Below are 16,370 nucleotides of genomic sequence, written 5' to 3'. Positions count from 1 at the left end.
ATAAGTCAAAGGTCCTGCTCGACCATTGTTGGCTCCTCTTGGAAGCATGGGGGAAATGATTCCTCCGTGTTGACCCTGCTCTTTATAGTCTGGACACTGGCTCAAGTCCATCTGTTGGGGTCTCCTTGGCTTCCTTGATCAAGAGGTCAGATGGCCCACCACCATTACAGGACATTTTGCGCAATGCTCATTGTCCCTGGGAACTAATCGACCCAGGAGGGTAAGGAGCAAAAAGTGTCCTTTGAATCCCTCTGACCCAATTAGTATAGATCTCAAGGTATGTCTGTTAAACATCCAAGAAGTTTAGTTCCACCATTCTGGCATTTTTAATTACTGTGTGTCTTGCTGATAAATCTTGGGTAATGACCAGTTGGTCTCAAATAAACCTTATCTAGAGATATTTTTCTTGATCTATTATGTATAATTTGTCAGTAGATTGTAGGAATAATATGGTTCCCTCTGGTTTTCGTGACTAGCTAGGCATTGTTTCTCTCTTGTATCGTCTCCCCCCTCTATCATGGTTTATGTCAAATGCAGTATACACTAGAAAGAGCAGTGGACCGAAGGCCACCAGTACTGGATTTTTAAGTCCTTCTGGCCCATAAAAAGCTGTATAGCCTTGGAGAAGTGAAAGCCTCCTACAAGTAACATCTGTTTCCAGTTCTTTCTAGTGCTTAAGTCAGGCAATTTCAAAGTTCTACAGACATAGATAATTTCTCATACAGAATTAAATTGTCTAAGAATATATATTCCATTGGGTTTTAAAAATTATTAACAGTTGCTACTTAATTGCTCATACATTTATCCCTGCCTCATTTCTTCAAGTAGACTGCAAGTGTTTTAGGGAAGAGACCACTTTCACATACATCTTGCCTCTTTATAGCTTATATCACACAGTAGAGCTATAAATACGCCAATTGATGACTAGTTGCTTGGCCTTACATATTCTAATTTGGAGACAGAACCACTTGACTTTCTAGAAAACCCTGTCAAATTGGACATACTCAGGAGATTTCTCAGACCCTGCACACTTTGCTGAGGCTGCCCATGCCAGCTCCTCCAGCAACTCATCTGTACCCTCCACTTACTGTCCTAATCCTTATTAACTTATTTATGGTGTTTAAACATACTCCGAAACAGCCATCTTTCCCTCTCTCTCCCTTCCCTCTTTTCTTCACTGACCTCCCCCTCCCCTCTTTTTCTAATCTAAAGTCTGAAGCCTCCTACTAGGATTTAAGCTCTATGAAAACTTGAATGAATACTGCTCACGGTATAGGACCCATGCCTGGCACACAGTGGCCACAAATATCAGGAAATATTTACTGAATTGTTAAATCCACTTCTTAACTTAGTGCTACCTAGTGGAGACTGACTAATTAAAGAAATAAAAACCAAAAATACTTCATTCTTATGATTTACCTGCAAAGAGGTTCTACAAGGTCCTTTTCAAGAAAATCATGATCTTTTTTGACAGCCACAATGTTGATGGGAAACTGTGAATCTAAGAGAGAAAGGGAGAGACAGAGTTTTATGTCCTTTGCAGTGTCTGAACAACAACTCAGCCAACAACTCAGGTTACCAAGGTCTGCACAAATCACCGATCTTAACTGTTCATTATCATTGCTATTGGTGTTTAAAATAGCACCCGATTTTATTTTTATCACAGAAAATGCTTTTGAGAGTAAGTGGGAAATATGAATATAATCAAGTGCTTGACCTTGGGTAGCATTAAAAGCTAAGTGCCTGCATCTTTATGTTCATCCCTATCAGACACACATTGATGTGGACTTAGAGAAGAGCTTTTACATTCTTATCGTTCACCTACAACAATGGTCACAGACTATTATTATCAAGATTTCACAGAAATCTTTGGCAGTTTTTTTTCCTTCATAAAGGACATTTCCAAAAATACCCAATGTTCAATGGTATGATGTTCTCTTTTCTAGAAAAATCTTCAGTCATCCTCAAGTGTCACAATACTCAAAACAATTGATGCTATCCAAAGAGAAGAAATTCCAACACCATGATTTTTCTCCAAAAGATTATCCATGCCAACTAGGGAGGCCACTATCAATATTCAGAACATGGCATTAATTTTAGGTACCCCATTCATTAGTAAAACTCTGGCGATCACTTGGCATAGCAGCCAAGGTCACATTTAAATGTCAGTTCATTATCAGTGGCATGCCATCCTTTATTCTGAACCACTTATTCCTTGCCAGTTGTACTAAAGCTAATGGTTTCTAATTCTTCATGTGCATTGGAAGTAGAAACTATTCGCCTTCTGGTGAAGCAATCACTGCAACTGAATCCCTCAGGGTACCAGAATGAACACTACCTCAGTCTCCTGGCCAAGGAGTGTGTGTCATGGTGACAAGCACAGATATGGAGTCTGAGGAATAGAGTCTCTCTGGGTAAGTCACTTTACATCCTGGCATCCTTGCCTCCTCAACTGTACAATAGGGACAATATTCATCTACTTCTTGGTGGTTGTGAGAATATTTAGTGAACACTGGTTTTTGAACATCTGACACACAAGAAGCTTTGAGTCTATGGTAGTGACAGGTCCACTGCTATTAGCCTTTGGCTCTCCTTGTGGATTCCCGTATCTTAACCACACCTTCCTGATTTTGTGATAAATACTACTAGCAACAATCTTCAACAACTGAGCTCCAGCGTACCAACTGCTCACTGTTGGTTTGTGACTAATTCACTACACAGAAGGACAATCTACAAAGCAGTTAAGAAATGATTTTGTCTGGGCATGGTGGCATGATGCTTTTGATCCCAGCACTAAGGAGGCAGAGGCAGAGGTAGGCAGATCTCTGTGAGTTCCAGGCCAGCCTTGTCTGCAAAGTAAGTTTTAGGCCAGCCAGCCAGTGCTACTTAGTGAGACCTGTCTCAAAAAAAAAAAAAAAAGATTTGATTGATTATAATCTTATATAGGTGAATGAATTTGTTAACTATTAAAGAACCAATGAATGGAAGCATAACGCTGGCAAGAAAAGCCTTTTACTCAAACTCAGAAGACTGACACCTATAAACATAAATAAGGTATGTCTCAAAACAACTAGTTTTGAGGCTTCTAGCAAATTCATTAATAACTAATTTATTGTAATCTCAAGAAAACTGTGCGTAGTAAAGAAAAAACAAAAAAACACATGCAAGAAACTGTGGAAAGCTAGTCCCAGGGGAACTATGGAAGGGTGAGGAAGGGTTGATGGGAATCTGCAGTGGGAAGCAGGAAGTGGAGTGGGAATGGGGCGGGGCTCTCAGTTCCAGATTGATGTTGGGATAAGCTGGGCATTCCACAGGCTGAGGTGGAAAGGAAGCAAAGCAAAACATCTGAGTAAAGACCAGGAAGAAAGCACGTGCCACAAGGTCCACGTGGTTCGCCTTAAATGTATCTCTGTAAAGAATGAAGGAAGATTCACATACCCTCATACAGCTGAGCATACTGCGGGAACCCAGCAGCACGGAGCCAATCACATGCCTCCTTCGCCTCAATTTCTGAAAAATACAAGAAAAAGAACATTGTGAGTTCAACAGTCACACACGAGTACTATCAAGACGCTGGTGAGCTCTGCCCAAGCCACTATAAGGCAAAATTGTTCCCAGGTAAGTCTGTGTAAGTTGGTCTACCCAGAAATGAATGCAAAATGTGCAGGAACACACAGTACTCGTTTTGTGTCTACTGAGATTATCTTCACTATGGAACTGTAAGTCCATGGATGATAACCAACCGCAGAGGACAGAACACAAAGGCCGAGTGTCTGGCAGGGAAAAATATCTTATTTATATACCAAGGAACCAGGTGACTAAGGAGAAGAAAGACTTATAATAATCCTCTTTTTAATGGATTTTTTTAAAGTTTCAAAGATAAGCCTAAGCATATTTATTCAACGTTGCTTATTCTTTCACTCCAGATAATAAAACACAACAGGGTAGTCTATTTTCTCATGAAAAAAGGTATCACAAAAATCCAGTGTATTATCATTGTTTCAATTTCACTGATGGGTTCCAGTCCCCAGTATATTACAGGAAGATGCTCATTCTTCAAGCATATTAGAATGATTTCACACTCAGAGCATAGTGTGGAAAAGGATACTGAGACCTGAGTCTGATGGAGCTGCCAGAACCAACAGGGCCACACCTAAGAGGTTGGTAGGTCCTTTGGGTGAGTGTCTGAGAGGTGGGCATAGGAGCAGCCCACCCAAACACCTCTCTGGGGGAAGCTGTGGAGAGAGATGAGAGGAATTGACTGTGTGTAAACCAGGTCATTCTCTGACCTCGTGAATTCTGGATTATTTCACAACCACAACTCTGTTGGATAAACATCAGTCCAGGGGAAAGAAGTTCATCTGTCAAAAGTTCAGTTTCTCCAAACAAAATTAAACAGCCTATGAAGCAGTTCTCTACTAAAGCTCCCCTCTGCTGTTGGACAGCCAAGCATTGCATTTCCGCTTACTGGGATATTCCTTTTCCTCCAGAGACAAAGCTGCTAGAAAAGGCCTTTCTTGGGACCACTGAACAGACATGACCTACATTAACATGGGCTGCAGGATTGAGCTTGAATCCTTTTAATGAAAGCTTTGCATCCATCCAGCACGTTTGATGTGACAGAGCCATTTTGTGTGTTAAAAACAAAAAACAACCAGGTCATATGGTCAGTTCACTTGAAATTTGCTCTGTTCTGACTTTTTTCTGGTTCCCTGTCTAGAACTTGTAATGCTAACTATTCTTGCCCTTATTTCTCCTTCACATCCCCTGTTCACTAGTCAAGGACCTTCTTTTCTCCCTACAGATAAGAGTTATGCCATTTGGGAGTCTTTTAGATAGATCCACGGAAGAGGTACCCCAATTGCCTCACCCTGTGCCCCTGTTTAGCATGGTAGAAGCCAGAGTGGTCTGAGTCCCGATTTCCTATTGGCAATTTGGGTAACCCCTTCAGAGGATGGTTTGATAAGAACAGGAGGTAGGAACTGGCTAGGCAGTTAGGGTTAAAAAGACCCCAAAGAAAAGTAGCCAGTTTATTGGCTGAAAGTCAAAATGTCCTTGGGCCTCTTAGCAACTTACTATGCTCCAAAGGCCAAAAATGTCAGAAGTGTTTGGGAGCTCTTATCTAATCCCTAAAATCTTTTAGGGTTACCTCTTCGGGGGGGGGAAGTAGCAAAAAGCCCCATTAAGAAAAGAAAGAGAGAGAGAGAGAGAGAGAGAGAGAGAGAAGAAAGAAAGAAAGAAAGAAGGAAAGAAAGAAAGAAAGAAAGAAATATGGGAGGTGTTAGAGGGGAGGGAGTGGGTGTGGATTTGATCAAAATACCTTATATGCTTGTATGAAATTTTCAATAAAGTTTTTCTTAAAGTTAAAAAAAACAAAACAAACAAAAAAGCAGTCCAAAGGTCAAGTCTTAGCTCCAAAAGATGTATAAAAGCTACAGTCCTGTCTCAAGATCTGCTGAGACCTAGACTTAAATGTGTCCATAAATTTAGAGAGGCAGAGATTTTCTTGGCATTCCTAACCTGCTGTCCCAGAGAGTGAAAATTTTTAAAATCTGACTTCTGTCTCCAATTTGCGGGGTTTGCAGGTAATTTTGACCAGCACAGATTTGATATACTGATTCCCACCAAATACACATAGTTCAGAAGTGCTTGGGCACCACGCTGAACATTAAAGATTTGGAAAGCATTTCTCGGAGATCTGAGATCCAAAGGACCATTCAAAACAGAGCTCTGGCTACACTGCCTGCACTGGCTAACCCAGGCTCTCCCTAAGGTACAAAAGGCAATTACTGTATTGCCCAAAGGCTCTATTTAAGAATCATTTAAAGATTCTTGTGTGGAGGCTTTTACCTTGATAACCACAGAGTATTTCAGAGTAAGTAAGTATTTTGTTTCTAACACTTTGAAAGTGTGTTGAGCCTCTATGGAGCTGTAGATAAAATTTCCAAGCTTCAGATTTGCTTTCTGCTTCAGTATGAGATGGTGGGTGGAAACAAGAAAATGCCCAATTTCTTGACATGCTTGAAGCTCAATTAAGAGTCAGTAAGTCTTAGAAGGAAACACAGAATTCTGTATTTTCTCTTTTGAGTACTTTAGTATTATGGCCTTTCTTTCTTTCTTTCTTTCTTTCTTTCTTTCTTTCTCTTTCTTTCTCCTCTTTCCTTCCTTCCTTCCTCCCTTTTTTTTAATGGAGCTTTTTGCTGCTCTCATATCCTCTGAGATAGGGTCTCCCTGTAGCCCCAGCTGGTCTTGAACTCACAGAGATCTGCCTGCCTCTGCTTCCTGACAGCTGGGATTAAAGGTGTGCGCCACCATGCCTGGCCTTCAAAATGTCTTAAGCAAGAGGATCCCAGAGCCAGGGAATGAAGAAATAGAGAGAGCTTATATATATATATATATCTCCATTATTGGAGCAGCCAAACAGACAAAGCAAATACTAAGGTATTTGAAGGAGGGTAGGGCAGGAGAGATGACTCAGTAGTTATAAGCACTGGCTGCTCTTGCAGAGGATCGGGGTTTGGTTCCCAGCACCCACTAACAGCTAACAACCATCCATAACTCCAATTCCAGGGGATCTCATGCCCTCTTCTGACTTCTGTGGGCATTGCATGCATATGGTGCACTTATATACATGCAGGCAAAGCACTCATTTACACAAAACAAAAATAAGCAAATAACTAATTAAATAAAAATTTAAAAATATCTTAAGGTAATGTTGGACTGCTGGCCCATTGTCTTTGACATATCAGTTTAAGAACAAAACAGACTTACTTGCTAGCCAGCAAAAGTGTCTGGTATAATTACCACTAAGGAATTTTATTTTGACTATCAAATTGAGTTGGAAAGGGGCTTTACAGTTTCCACTGATCACCTACAATCCCTGATAACACCTATCAGACAAATGCTAATGTTTTCTCCAGGTCCTTCACAGTGGCCAAAACATAGGAAAATTAAAAATAAAAAAGGAGTCCTATTGCCAGTGTCATTTCACAGAGATCTAGTTAATGAGATTTAAATGACACTTGATGAGCGTGAACATTTATTTTTAATGTGCTCTTGGAAGCCAGAATCACATTATATATAAGCATCAAGCATCATTAAAATCACATTTTGACAGTTTTCTTTGTTCTCCATTTTCAGTCCTTACCTGTCCTTGTAGCAGCGCCAGAGCAACATCAAGTCACTGTGGCTTTCTTGCTGAAAACCCACGCTGTGGGACAGAACCAGAGCATACCACTGGAAAAAAGGGCCCACAGGTCTCTAGTGAAGTTATGGTACTAGAGATGGCCTCTCTTAACTGGAGGGGCATGAGCCAAGATTCCCAGTGGATGCCTGAAACCCTGTATATAGTCTAAACCCCGTGTATCCTATGAGTTTTGATCTGATAACTGAAATGGATTCTAAGTGACCATCATCAGGCAGGTAGCATGCAATGTGGACACAAGAGACAGAAAGATGTTTCACATTCCCCAGTGTGATAGAGTGGGACCCTGTGATCACACTCCCAGAACACTGTATGTATTAGTTACTTTTCTGTTGCTGTGATAAAATACATGACCAAGGCAGCTGACAGAAGAAAAGAGTTTATTTTGGCTCACAGTTCCAGAGGGATAAGAGTCCATCATAGTGGAGAGGCATGGCAACCAGTGGCAGAAGCTGATAGCTGAGTGTGCAAATCTTCAACCACAAACAGGGAGCAAAGAGAGCCAGAAGTGGGACAAGGCCATGAACTGCCAAAGCCCACCTCAGTGCCAAATACCTCCAGCAAAGCTCCACCTCCTAAAGATTCCATGACCTCCCAAACATGCCACCAACCTATGGGAGACATTTTTTATCCAAATCACCAGATTGTATAATTTAAAACTTATGGATTGCTTGTTTCTGTCATTGTTGATCTCTGTCATTTTCTTGTTTAATGTTTTCTGCTGCGGATTTCAAGGATCTGAAGTTATAGGAAAGTGGAACTGAGAGGATTACTGCACTTTGCTGGGGAAAATGTATTCCTTTGGCTGGGAAAATGTGTTCTATGACAGGACAGGAACAGAATTTAAAAAAAGTTTGTGTGTGTGTCTGTAAGTGTGACTGGGAGGTGGGGGGTGGTATGGGTGTGTACATGTCCATGTATGCATGTCTGTGCATGTACACATGTATGTATGTGACAGTGTAGGTATAGGCCAGAGGTTGACATTGTTTTCTATTACTCTTCACCTTTATTTTTTGAGACAGTATCTCTCACTAATCCTACAGTTTAACAATCCAGCTTGATTAGCTGACCAGCAAGCCCTGGGGGACCTCCTGTCTCCATCATCCCTGTGCTGAGATTACAGACATGCATCATGGAGCCTGGTTTTACATGTGTGCTAGGGATCTACACTCAGGTGCACATCTTGCAGAGCAAACACTTTTACCATCTGGGCCATCTCTCTAGCCCTGTCAAGGTTTTTTTTTTGAGTATACATAACAATTTTTTTTTCTCTCTGTAGCAGTTATCTAATTTTGTCTGCCCAATATTCTTCTGGGGGAAGCCTAAAAGCCTATAACATGGTACCAAACTCAGTATATATTATGCTTTCCCATCTGATAACTAGATGGTTATTTACTGAATGACAGGCAGAGTGGGAATGAGGTATAAAAGGATGACTCAACTTTGTACTTCTAATAACAGAACCTCTTTATTTGAGGAACCTTTCTGTATGGCTTAAGGGAGGTTGACAATCCTCATTCCCTACCACATACCACTCATACAAGAATGCCCGGTTCCTGAAAAACACTTCTCTCCCACAGCATAGACTGAAAAGTCTTAAGGTCTTAAGTCAACTGTATTTGGGGACTGAAAACAACTTGTTGAAGAAAGGAAAAATTAATACCTGATTTTTCATTTGGTAACTTGATCTGAACAAAAAAACCAAGCAGGCTTTTCACTGGCTTACCGAGCAAATTCAGTGGATGTTTTGGTGCTGGGCATTCTCTCCTGACACCTGCCTGTGACTCCACTTGACAGAAAGTCATAGGCTTTATCTTAGTTCTTATCTTCACCTGGTCACCAACCTGCTGTGTTCAGTGCTAACTCCTCCCCTGAACTACATCCAGTTTCTTAGGATATCTCTGTCAGAGTGACCTGGCAGGGGGACACGGTCTCAGCAGTGCCTCAGGGCTTTATGTTCTGTGGCTACAAGAACAAAAGCACTGTGGAAACAAATCCTGGCTTGTGATATGTTTTCAGAAAGCATTATCATATTTCTTAATTATACATGTTCAGCTGTAAAACATCATAGAAGAAAATCTGGAAGGCACAGTACAAGAAAAAAGCCAATTCTTGTCCTATTGCTAACACATAATTTAATGTATGTTATTTGCCTGAGTGGTAATATGGCAATAATATCTTAGGTTGACTGCTGTGCATAATTACATGTTGTGAATATTTTTCCATATAATGATATTATTTATAAAAATGTGAACTTTGGGGCTGGAGAGATGGCTCAGCAGTTAAGAACACTGGCTGCTCTTGCAAAGGACCTGGATTTGGTTTCCAGCACCCACATGGCAGCTAACAAGTTGCCTGTCTCAAGTTCCAGGGGATCCGAAGCCCTCTTCTGACCTAAACGGGCATTGCACAACATGGGAGAACTTACATACTTGCAGGCAATACACTCATACATACAAAATAAAAATAATAAAATATTTTTCTTAAATGTGAACTTTGCTTTGTTTGGGAATGATGTCTGAAATACATGATTTTTGAATACCACCAAGTTATTTTTAACTTCTGGTTATAATAGCAAGGTAGCCAAGGTTAAAACCTTGGTAAGGCCTCCCCAGTGCTGACTGATGGTGGGAGAAAACTGGAGCTCTGTGTGAGTTTAAGGAGATTTACATCATGCTACTTAAGGAGACATTAATGACTCAGGTACAAACTGTGGGTGTACCAAGCTCTGGAAGACCTTAGTCAAGTAAGGGGTTTTACTGAACTCAGTGGATTTTGCTACCCAGGTTTGCAGACTTCCTCTCAAATTACAGTCTCCTTATATTTTTAAAATGCCACTCCTGTTACACTGGGGAATAGTGTGTTCTCCTGGTTAGGCATTTTAAGTACATTTTGGTTTACATTATGTGCTGCATAGTACATGCTGTTTTCCAAAGCCATCCCAAAGGCATTAGGTATTCTTTCTAAATGACCCAAAATTCAAACCAGGGCCACATTAAAATTTATTATCATCAGGAATTTGGCTGGCTAGAAGGAACCAGGGATGTTTTTACTGTGCGTTTATGAAATCATAACGTATTGGCACAGGCACTTAGGTTATCCTTACAAATCTGAAAAATTCACAAACCAACTGGCTCCAATGTAAGTAGCTCTTCTTTCCTAATCGTTCATTAAAAGTCCTCAATAGGAGTATTTTGGAAAAGCAGGCTTTGGGATTTTTCTTTCATTGAACTGGATAACATATTGTTCACCCTATTTCTAGAAGTAGACAGGTACTAGCATCATGGGATGACTCAGCCTCCTTGAGACGTCTGCAGTGGATGCAATTACCATCATTAAAGTATCACTAAGGTGTTAAGATTTCAACAGGCTCATGGTTTACAGGTTTAGGATAATTCATGCGGATGAGTTAGCGCCATGATTAATGCACTACTTCTAGCAAATAATGCCTTTCCCCTTAGAAAGAACTTCTCAAGTGAAGCACAACTTAGTAAAAGTGTATTTCTTTGGTCAAATGTTAAGCAAATTTTGTTAAAAGTAATGCCGGTATCCACCCCACTTCTATATGGCTGTGAATGATTACAGAGAACCACACACTTCCACCATGATCTCCCTCCCAAGAGGACATTATAACTTAAATTACAGGTGTAGGACAGGGCATCATGGTTTTCTTAGACTTCAATTTAGATTCCATGGCCTGATGTCAGGGTCCACTTTTTTCTGCACTTTTAAAGTTAGATATTGGGGCTGGAGAGATAGCTCAGCAGTTAAGAACACTGGTTGCTCTTGCAGAGGACCGGGGTTCAGTTCCCAGCACCCACATGGTGTAACTACAGTTCCAAGGGATCTGATGCCCTCTTCTGACCTCCACTGGCATTAGAGGACATGGGTGCACTTACATACATGGAGGCAATACACTCATATACATAACATAAAAATAATAAATAAAATTAGATATTAAGTTTGTTTTGATGCTTAAAATGCCTGAATAATTCTTTAATATATGCCAAATATAATTTTCTGTATAACATTTTCTTTACATGATATTCTAAATTATTATGGAGAGCTAAAATACAGGTTACTTACTAATTATTGAATATTCAAAACACCGAGTCAACATATAAATACGTGTTTTATCTCCCTATGATTTCAAGCAACATTTTCCTTGTCGCATAATAAAACGCCCTGTTGTTAGCAAGTAAACAACCACAGGAAGACGAAATCTGCATGTCTCATATATACATATTTTGCTGTGACATCTAATTGCATTCAATAGAAACAGAAATGCATGGCTTTGTGAATATGTATTTCTTCTCCTAAAGCAAAAGTCATAGGCATGCTGAGACATAATAATCCATCACCATTTCTTAACACTAGCCTTATCTCCCAGCTTTGAAATGTCTTCCACAAGCTGGGTTCACAGTGAATATAGTCACTTAAAATAATTTCTATTAGAGTAAAAGGGTCATAATCAGATTCTAAGAAGTGGATTTATTCTTGGTCACTCAAGAGTTGTTTTAAAATTTTTTTTCAGCCTAGTTGAGATAATCATGTGCATGCATGTATATGACACAGATCACATAGATTATAATATCTGATTTTCATACAGAAACTAAATACCTTACAAATACTTAATGTATTATTTTTAAATTAATTATAAATGTATAGTTAAAACATATTACACACATATCATGTTTTCCTTCTATGTTTTCAGTGTCCCCCTAGCCTTTCCAGCAGCCATGTGGCTCATAGCTTTCCTTTAACTGGGAGCAAAACTTCCTATTTCTCTGATGTCTGCTTGGCCCTAAGACTCACTGCACCCAGTGAAATGTAGGCAGAAGTAATGTGTGTTCATTTCAAGGCAAACACTTAAGGATCTGCACCCTGTTCTGCCAGTGTTCCTTCTCCCATCCCTTTATCATGAGGTTAGCATGTGCTAGGTAGGGCTGTCACTTCAGTGTGGGTCCCAGTAAATCAGCTGCTGGCATGAAACAGGAGCAAGGAATGAGTGTTCTGTTATTTTATGCCACTACAGTTTTGGAGAAAATTGGCTAAAGTGGCATCATTCCATGTAAACTAATTTAACCCAGCTACTAGGTAGTCATTCTGTGTTGAAACACAGAAAACACTATGGTTCTCTATTTCAACTTTAAACTGTAGCTGAGTGTCTATTAGTACGGCCCAGAAATGAACACAACTGCAATAATCATTTCTGCCCAGAACTATGCTTCCTTCCCTAGTGTGCCTAGCCTGTATGAACTCAGTGTAAAGGATCCTTTCACATTCATCTCTCACACTGTACACAGAAAAGCAAAAGTCCAGATGCAACAGAACAAAGAAACTTTAGGAATATAACTGTTATTCTCCATATCCATACTTTCTAGTATTAGTTTAAAAGAAAAAAAAATTTAATCTCCCACCCCAATCAATATCAAAGGTAAAGAAAGCAGAGAATATACACGCTTCCAGCCAAATAGCTTCTGATCAGACTGTGCTGACTCAAGTTTTCCATTAGGCAGGGTAGCTCTTCATTCCCCTCTTCCATTTGGTACAGATTGTTCCCATCAGGCGCTCATGGTATTTCCCAGGAAGGCTGCGTACATACACAACTGTGTGAACATCCTCAGTCTTTAGATGTTGTGGAGCCCCTGCCTACCAGTAATTCTCAAGAGAGTTTTCAAGCTGGAGCCAGTTAGCAACTAAAATCAAGGTGGGAAGAAAAGAGGTGAATCAATTAGAAAAAAGGCCAAATTTGCAGGTGTTGGTCAGTGCCTCAATGTTGACCTACCAAATCTACAATCCGTAGTAACCCTTCTTGGGATAAAAGCGTTTGAGAGAGTTTGAGAGTGTGGATATGGTCTCTCTCTAGTTCTCTGTCTTTGAAAAGATGATAAATGAGAATCTGAGCTAGCTGATTTGATGCTGACTCTTGAGCAGAAGCTCTAACATCTATAATGAGGGGGCTTTAACCTCATGAGTTGTAAACTGCCAGGTTCATAAGGGTCCCATGTATTTGCCCTCTGTCTTCTTGATGATTTCGTGCTTGGAGAAGAGCAATTGCTTTGGGCAAGAAGATTCCCCATTAGAAGCAAGTTGCTTTCTTGGCTTCTGAGAGGTTCTCTTCCATCCTTCATTGCTTTAACCACCACCCCCCCTTTTTTTTTTGGTCTTTTTGAGACAGGGTCTCCTTGTAGTCCCAGCTGTCCTGGAACTCACTATGTAGACCAGGCTAGACTTGAACTCACAGAGATCCACCTGCCTCTGCCTCCTGAGTGCTGGGACTAAAGGCGTGAGCCACCATGCCTGGCAAAACACATTTTTAAATGTTAAAAAGTATGCCTATCTTTAGGGACTTAAGTCCCTCTAGTACCTGTTTTCAGGACTTATCTGGATATCAGTGTTTGGAAGAGGTTATCTACTTTAATCTGCTTAGATCAACTCCTTTTTTAGTTCTGGAGCTCCAATTACACCAGAAACATTGATGATTTTGGGGAAAACCTTGCCATGCAGGCAGAAGGACAAGCAATTATTCTAGGATAAAATAATACCAAGAGTCCTGTATGCTTTTGTCTTTCAGTATTAGGTCTGTCGTGGCAAGATACAATCAGCAAAGCTCCTGTCTCCTTTCTTAAGTCTTTGTGATTTAGCTTCTCTGTAACTGTAATACCTAGATCAATCAAAAATAGCTTTTCCTTAATTTAATCCCAAGGAAACATTTGTAGAACTCAGGAATAATTTTATTATCTGACTATACATAAAAAACTTGAGATTGTATGCTTATGTTTTTTTTTTTTTTTTTTTTTTTTTTTTTTTTTTTTTTTTCATTCTCTGGCATGGGCTCAGGTTAAACAAAACATTTACTGGAGGCTTTTTCAATGTGTCTTTGCCAACTTTCTGGAATGCTTTCTATTTGGTTGCTGAATGCAGATGGTATTGGCTCTGTGAATGATTTTCTAAATACACATCACTCATCCCATACCATGAGACTCAGAGTCAAGAAATGAAGTTGTCATTGGTTTTCAACAGCTGATTCATTTTTCTCCATGCTCCTCAAGGCAAAGGAGACTATTGAGCTTAGGAATTCACTAAGTACTGGGATTTTATTCTATAATTCATTAATAACTACTTACAGAAGAAAATTATAAATGGGTTCAGATAGCTGAAATATCTTTCCCTGATTTGGGGTGGAGTTTAACTGAAGAGGTGGGAAAAATTAACTGGTTGTTGCCATCCCTTTCTTCTTCAGACAGATGAACACACTAAGGACTGTGTCACACTATGGAACTACATGGCATACAAATATTAAAGTCAATTGAAAATGTTGCATTTCTCTCATATAAATTATAGATTTTAATAAATAAGACAAATATATCAATATATGACATTAAAGCAGAAAGAAGACTATTTGTGGCGAGGAAGGGGACCATCAAGGAAGGGCGAGTACTGAAAGGACGACAGTGAGCAAAGTATAATGGTACGCCAGTGGGAAATGTCATAATGAAGCATTATTTTACACGACGACTAAAAGTTAAAAGAGAAAAATAAAAGTCAATTGAGACATCCATAAATGTGTCACAAATATAATCATATAGGTAAAAATTAAATAAAGTATGAAGATGATTTTTAAGCTCTTGAACTCTTAAATAGTTTAGTTTGTATGGTAGATGACTCAAAATTCTAAAGGATTCTTTGGGCTTTAATAATCATTGTTCCAAAATCTTAAATTGGCCTCTTTAAACTTTAACACAATATAGAAAACTGCTATATGTGTCATGTAAATAAAGAGTTATTCCTAAACAGAAGTCCATCTACATAAATCCCCACACAGTAAGAATGTAACTTAATTCCATGGCTAGCTTTCAGGACATACTGCTTTATTTGTACAGTCAGTATGATGGCAGTCTTATTTAATGTGCTTGTCTAAATACTGACTAGATTCAAGTGTATAAAGACAGACTTGAATAAGGGTGAAATATCTTTGGATTCTCTCTTTAGTCTAATGGAAGACTAGCAAAATTGAATCAGAGATTTAAACACTCATGCACATACTCTCAAACCAAGGCTCAAGTACACTGAACATAAACAGAATGAACAGTTCAAAGTGTTTCCAAGGATCTATGCATTACTCCAGCACCAGCAAACAGGGGACACTACTCCAAGATTTTAGTGATGCTGATTATAGGACTACACTAAACTCTGGCTACTGAATGAGCTGGCAAAGCTGTTAGGACCCATTCAAGGATTGTTAAGCAAGGGATAGCACTGGTTTCCAGTTGCATTTAAGTAAGGTGGTAAAATAAACCAACTTAAAGAGGGCCGTACCATACAGAAGACTGTCACATGTTTATTTATTTTGAAATATCAGACATGATACACCTGGCTCTCTGTATCTCAGGTTTCTGCAACATGGATCTAAACAACATTTATATAAGACACTGGGGAGGTGTAAGGGTTGGAGTGATGGCTTAGCAGTTAAGAGCACTGGCTGCTCTTGCATAGGACCCAGGTTCAATTCCCAGTACCCTCATGGCGGCTAATACTTGTCTGTAACTCCAGCTCCAGGGGATCTGATGCCTTCTTCTGATCTCCATGGGCATAGCACAACATGGGTGCACTTACATCTATGCAGGCAATATACTCATAAACAAAATAAAAATAATAAATGAAATATTTAAAAAAAATAAAGACACTGGAGGGAAAATAAGTCTGTATTGAACAGATACAGACATTTCCCTTGTCATTATTTGCTAAGCCATACATTATAACAACTGTTTCTACAGTGTTTACACTGCATTACATATTTATTATAAGTCATCTGGAGATGATTTAAAGTATACAGAGGAGCTGTTGCTATGTGTAAATATGCCACTTTTCAATAAGTGATATTCATCGGATCCTGATGTCTGAAGGAGGGGATGGGGATAGTGGAGCACCCTGGATCCAATCCAGGAAGATACCAAGGGGGGCAGTAATTTCAGTTTTTGAATAAAAAGACAAACAAGAAACCATGTGAAAGGAAGAGAATGAAAAGGAAAACCCCTAATTACATTAACATTTTAGTAGTTATTATCCTTTTATTATGAAAACATGTATATATGTAGGCTAAGTATATTACCTATTTTAAATAATTTTTAACTTATTTTAAAGATTTATTTATTTTAAATTA

At 39.4% G+C, this 16,370-nt stretch overlaps 1 protein-coding gene across 6 annotated transcripts in view; it reads right to left on the bottom strand.

Annotated features, from left to right (window-relative positions):
• The window catches only part of Stard13 (StAR related lipid transfer domain containing 13), a 384,230-nt gene that overhangs the window by 63,234 nt on the left and 304,626 nt on the right, over positions 1-16,370 (bottom strand). For all 6 annotated transcript variants that reach the window (XM_029559655.1, XM_029559654.1, XM_029559657.1 and 3 more), the window contains 2 exons: positions 3,439-3,510; positions 1,420-1,501 (listed from right to left, as the gene is read on the bottom strand). In XM_029559655.1, coding sequence (XP_029415515.1) covers positions 1,420-1,501; positions 3,439-3,510 — 154 coding nt within the window. The remainder of the gene's footprint in view (positions 1-1,419; positions 1,502-3,438; positions 3,511-16,370) is intronic.

This window comes from Nannospalax galili, unplaced genomic scaffold, assembly GCF_000622305.1.
Source record: "Nannospalax galili isolate Female #2095 unplaced genomic scaffold, S.galili_v1.0 scaffold768, whole genome shotgun sequence".
Classification (NCBI taxonomy): domain Eukaryota; kingdom Metazoa; phylum Chordata; class Mammalia; order Rodentia; family Spalacidae; genus Nannospalax; species Nannospalax galili.
Note: the sequence above shows the minus strand (reverse complement) of the source record. Positions and strands in the feature narration are given on the sequence as shown.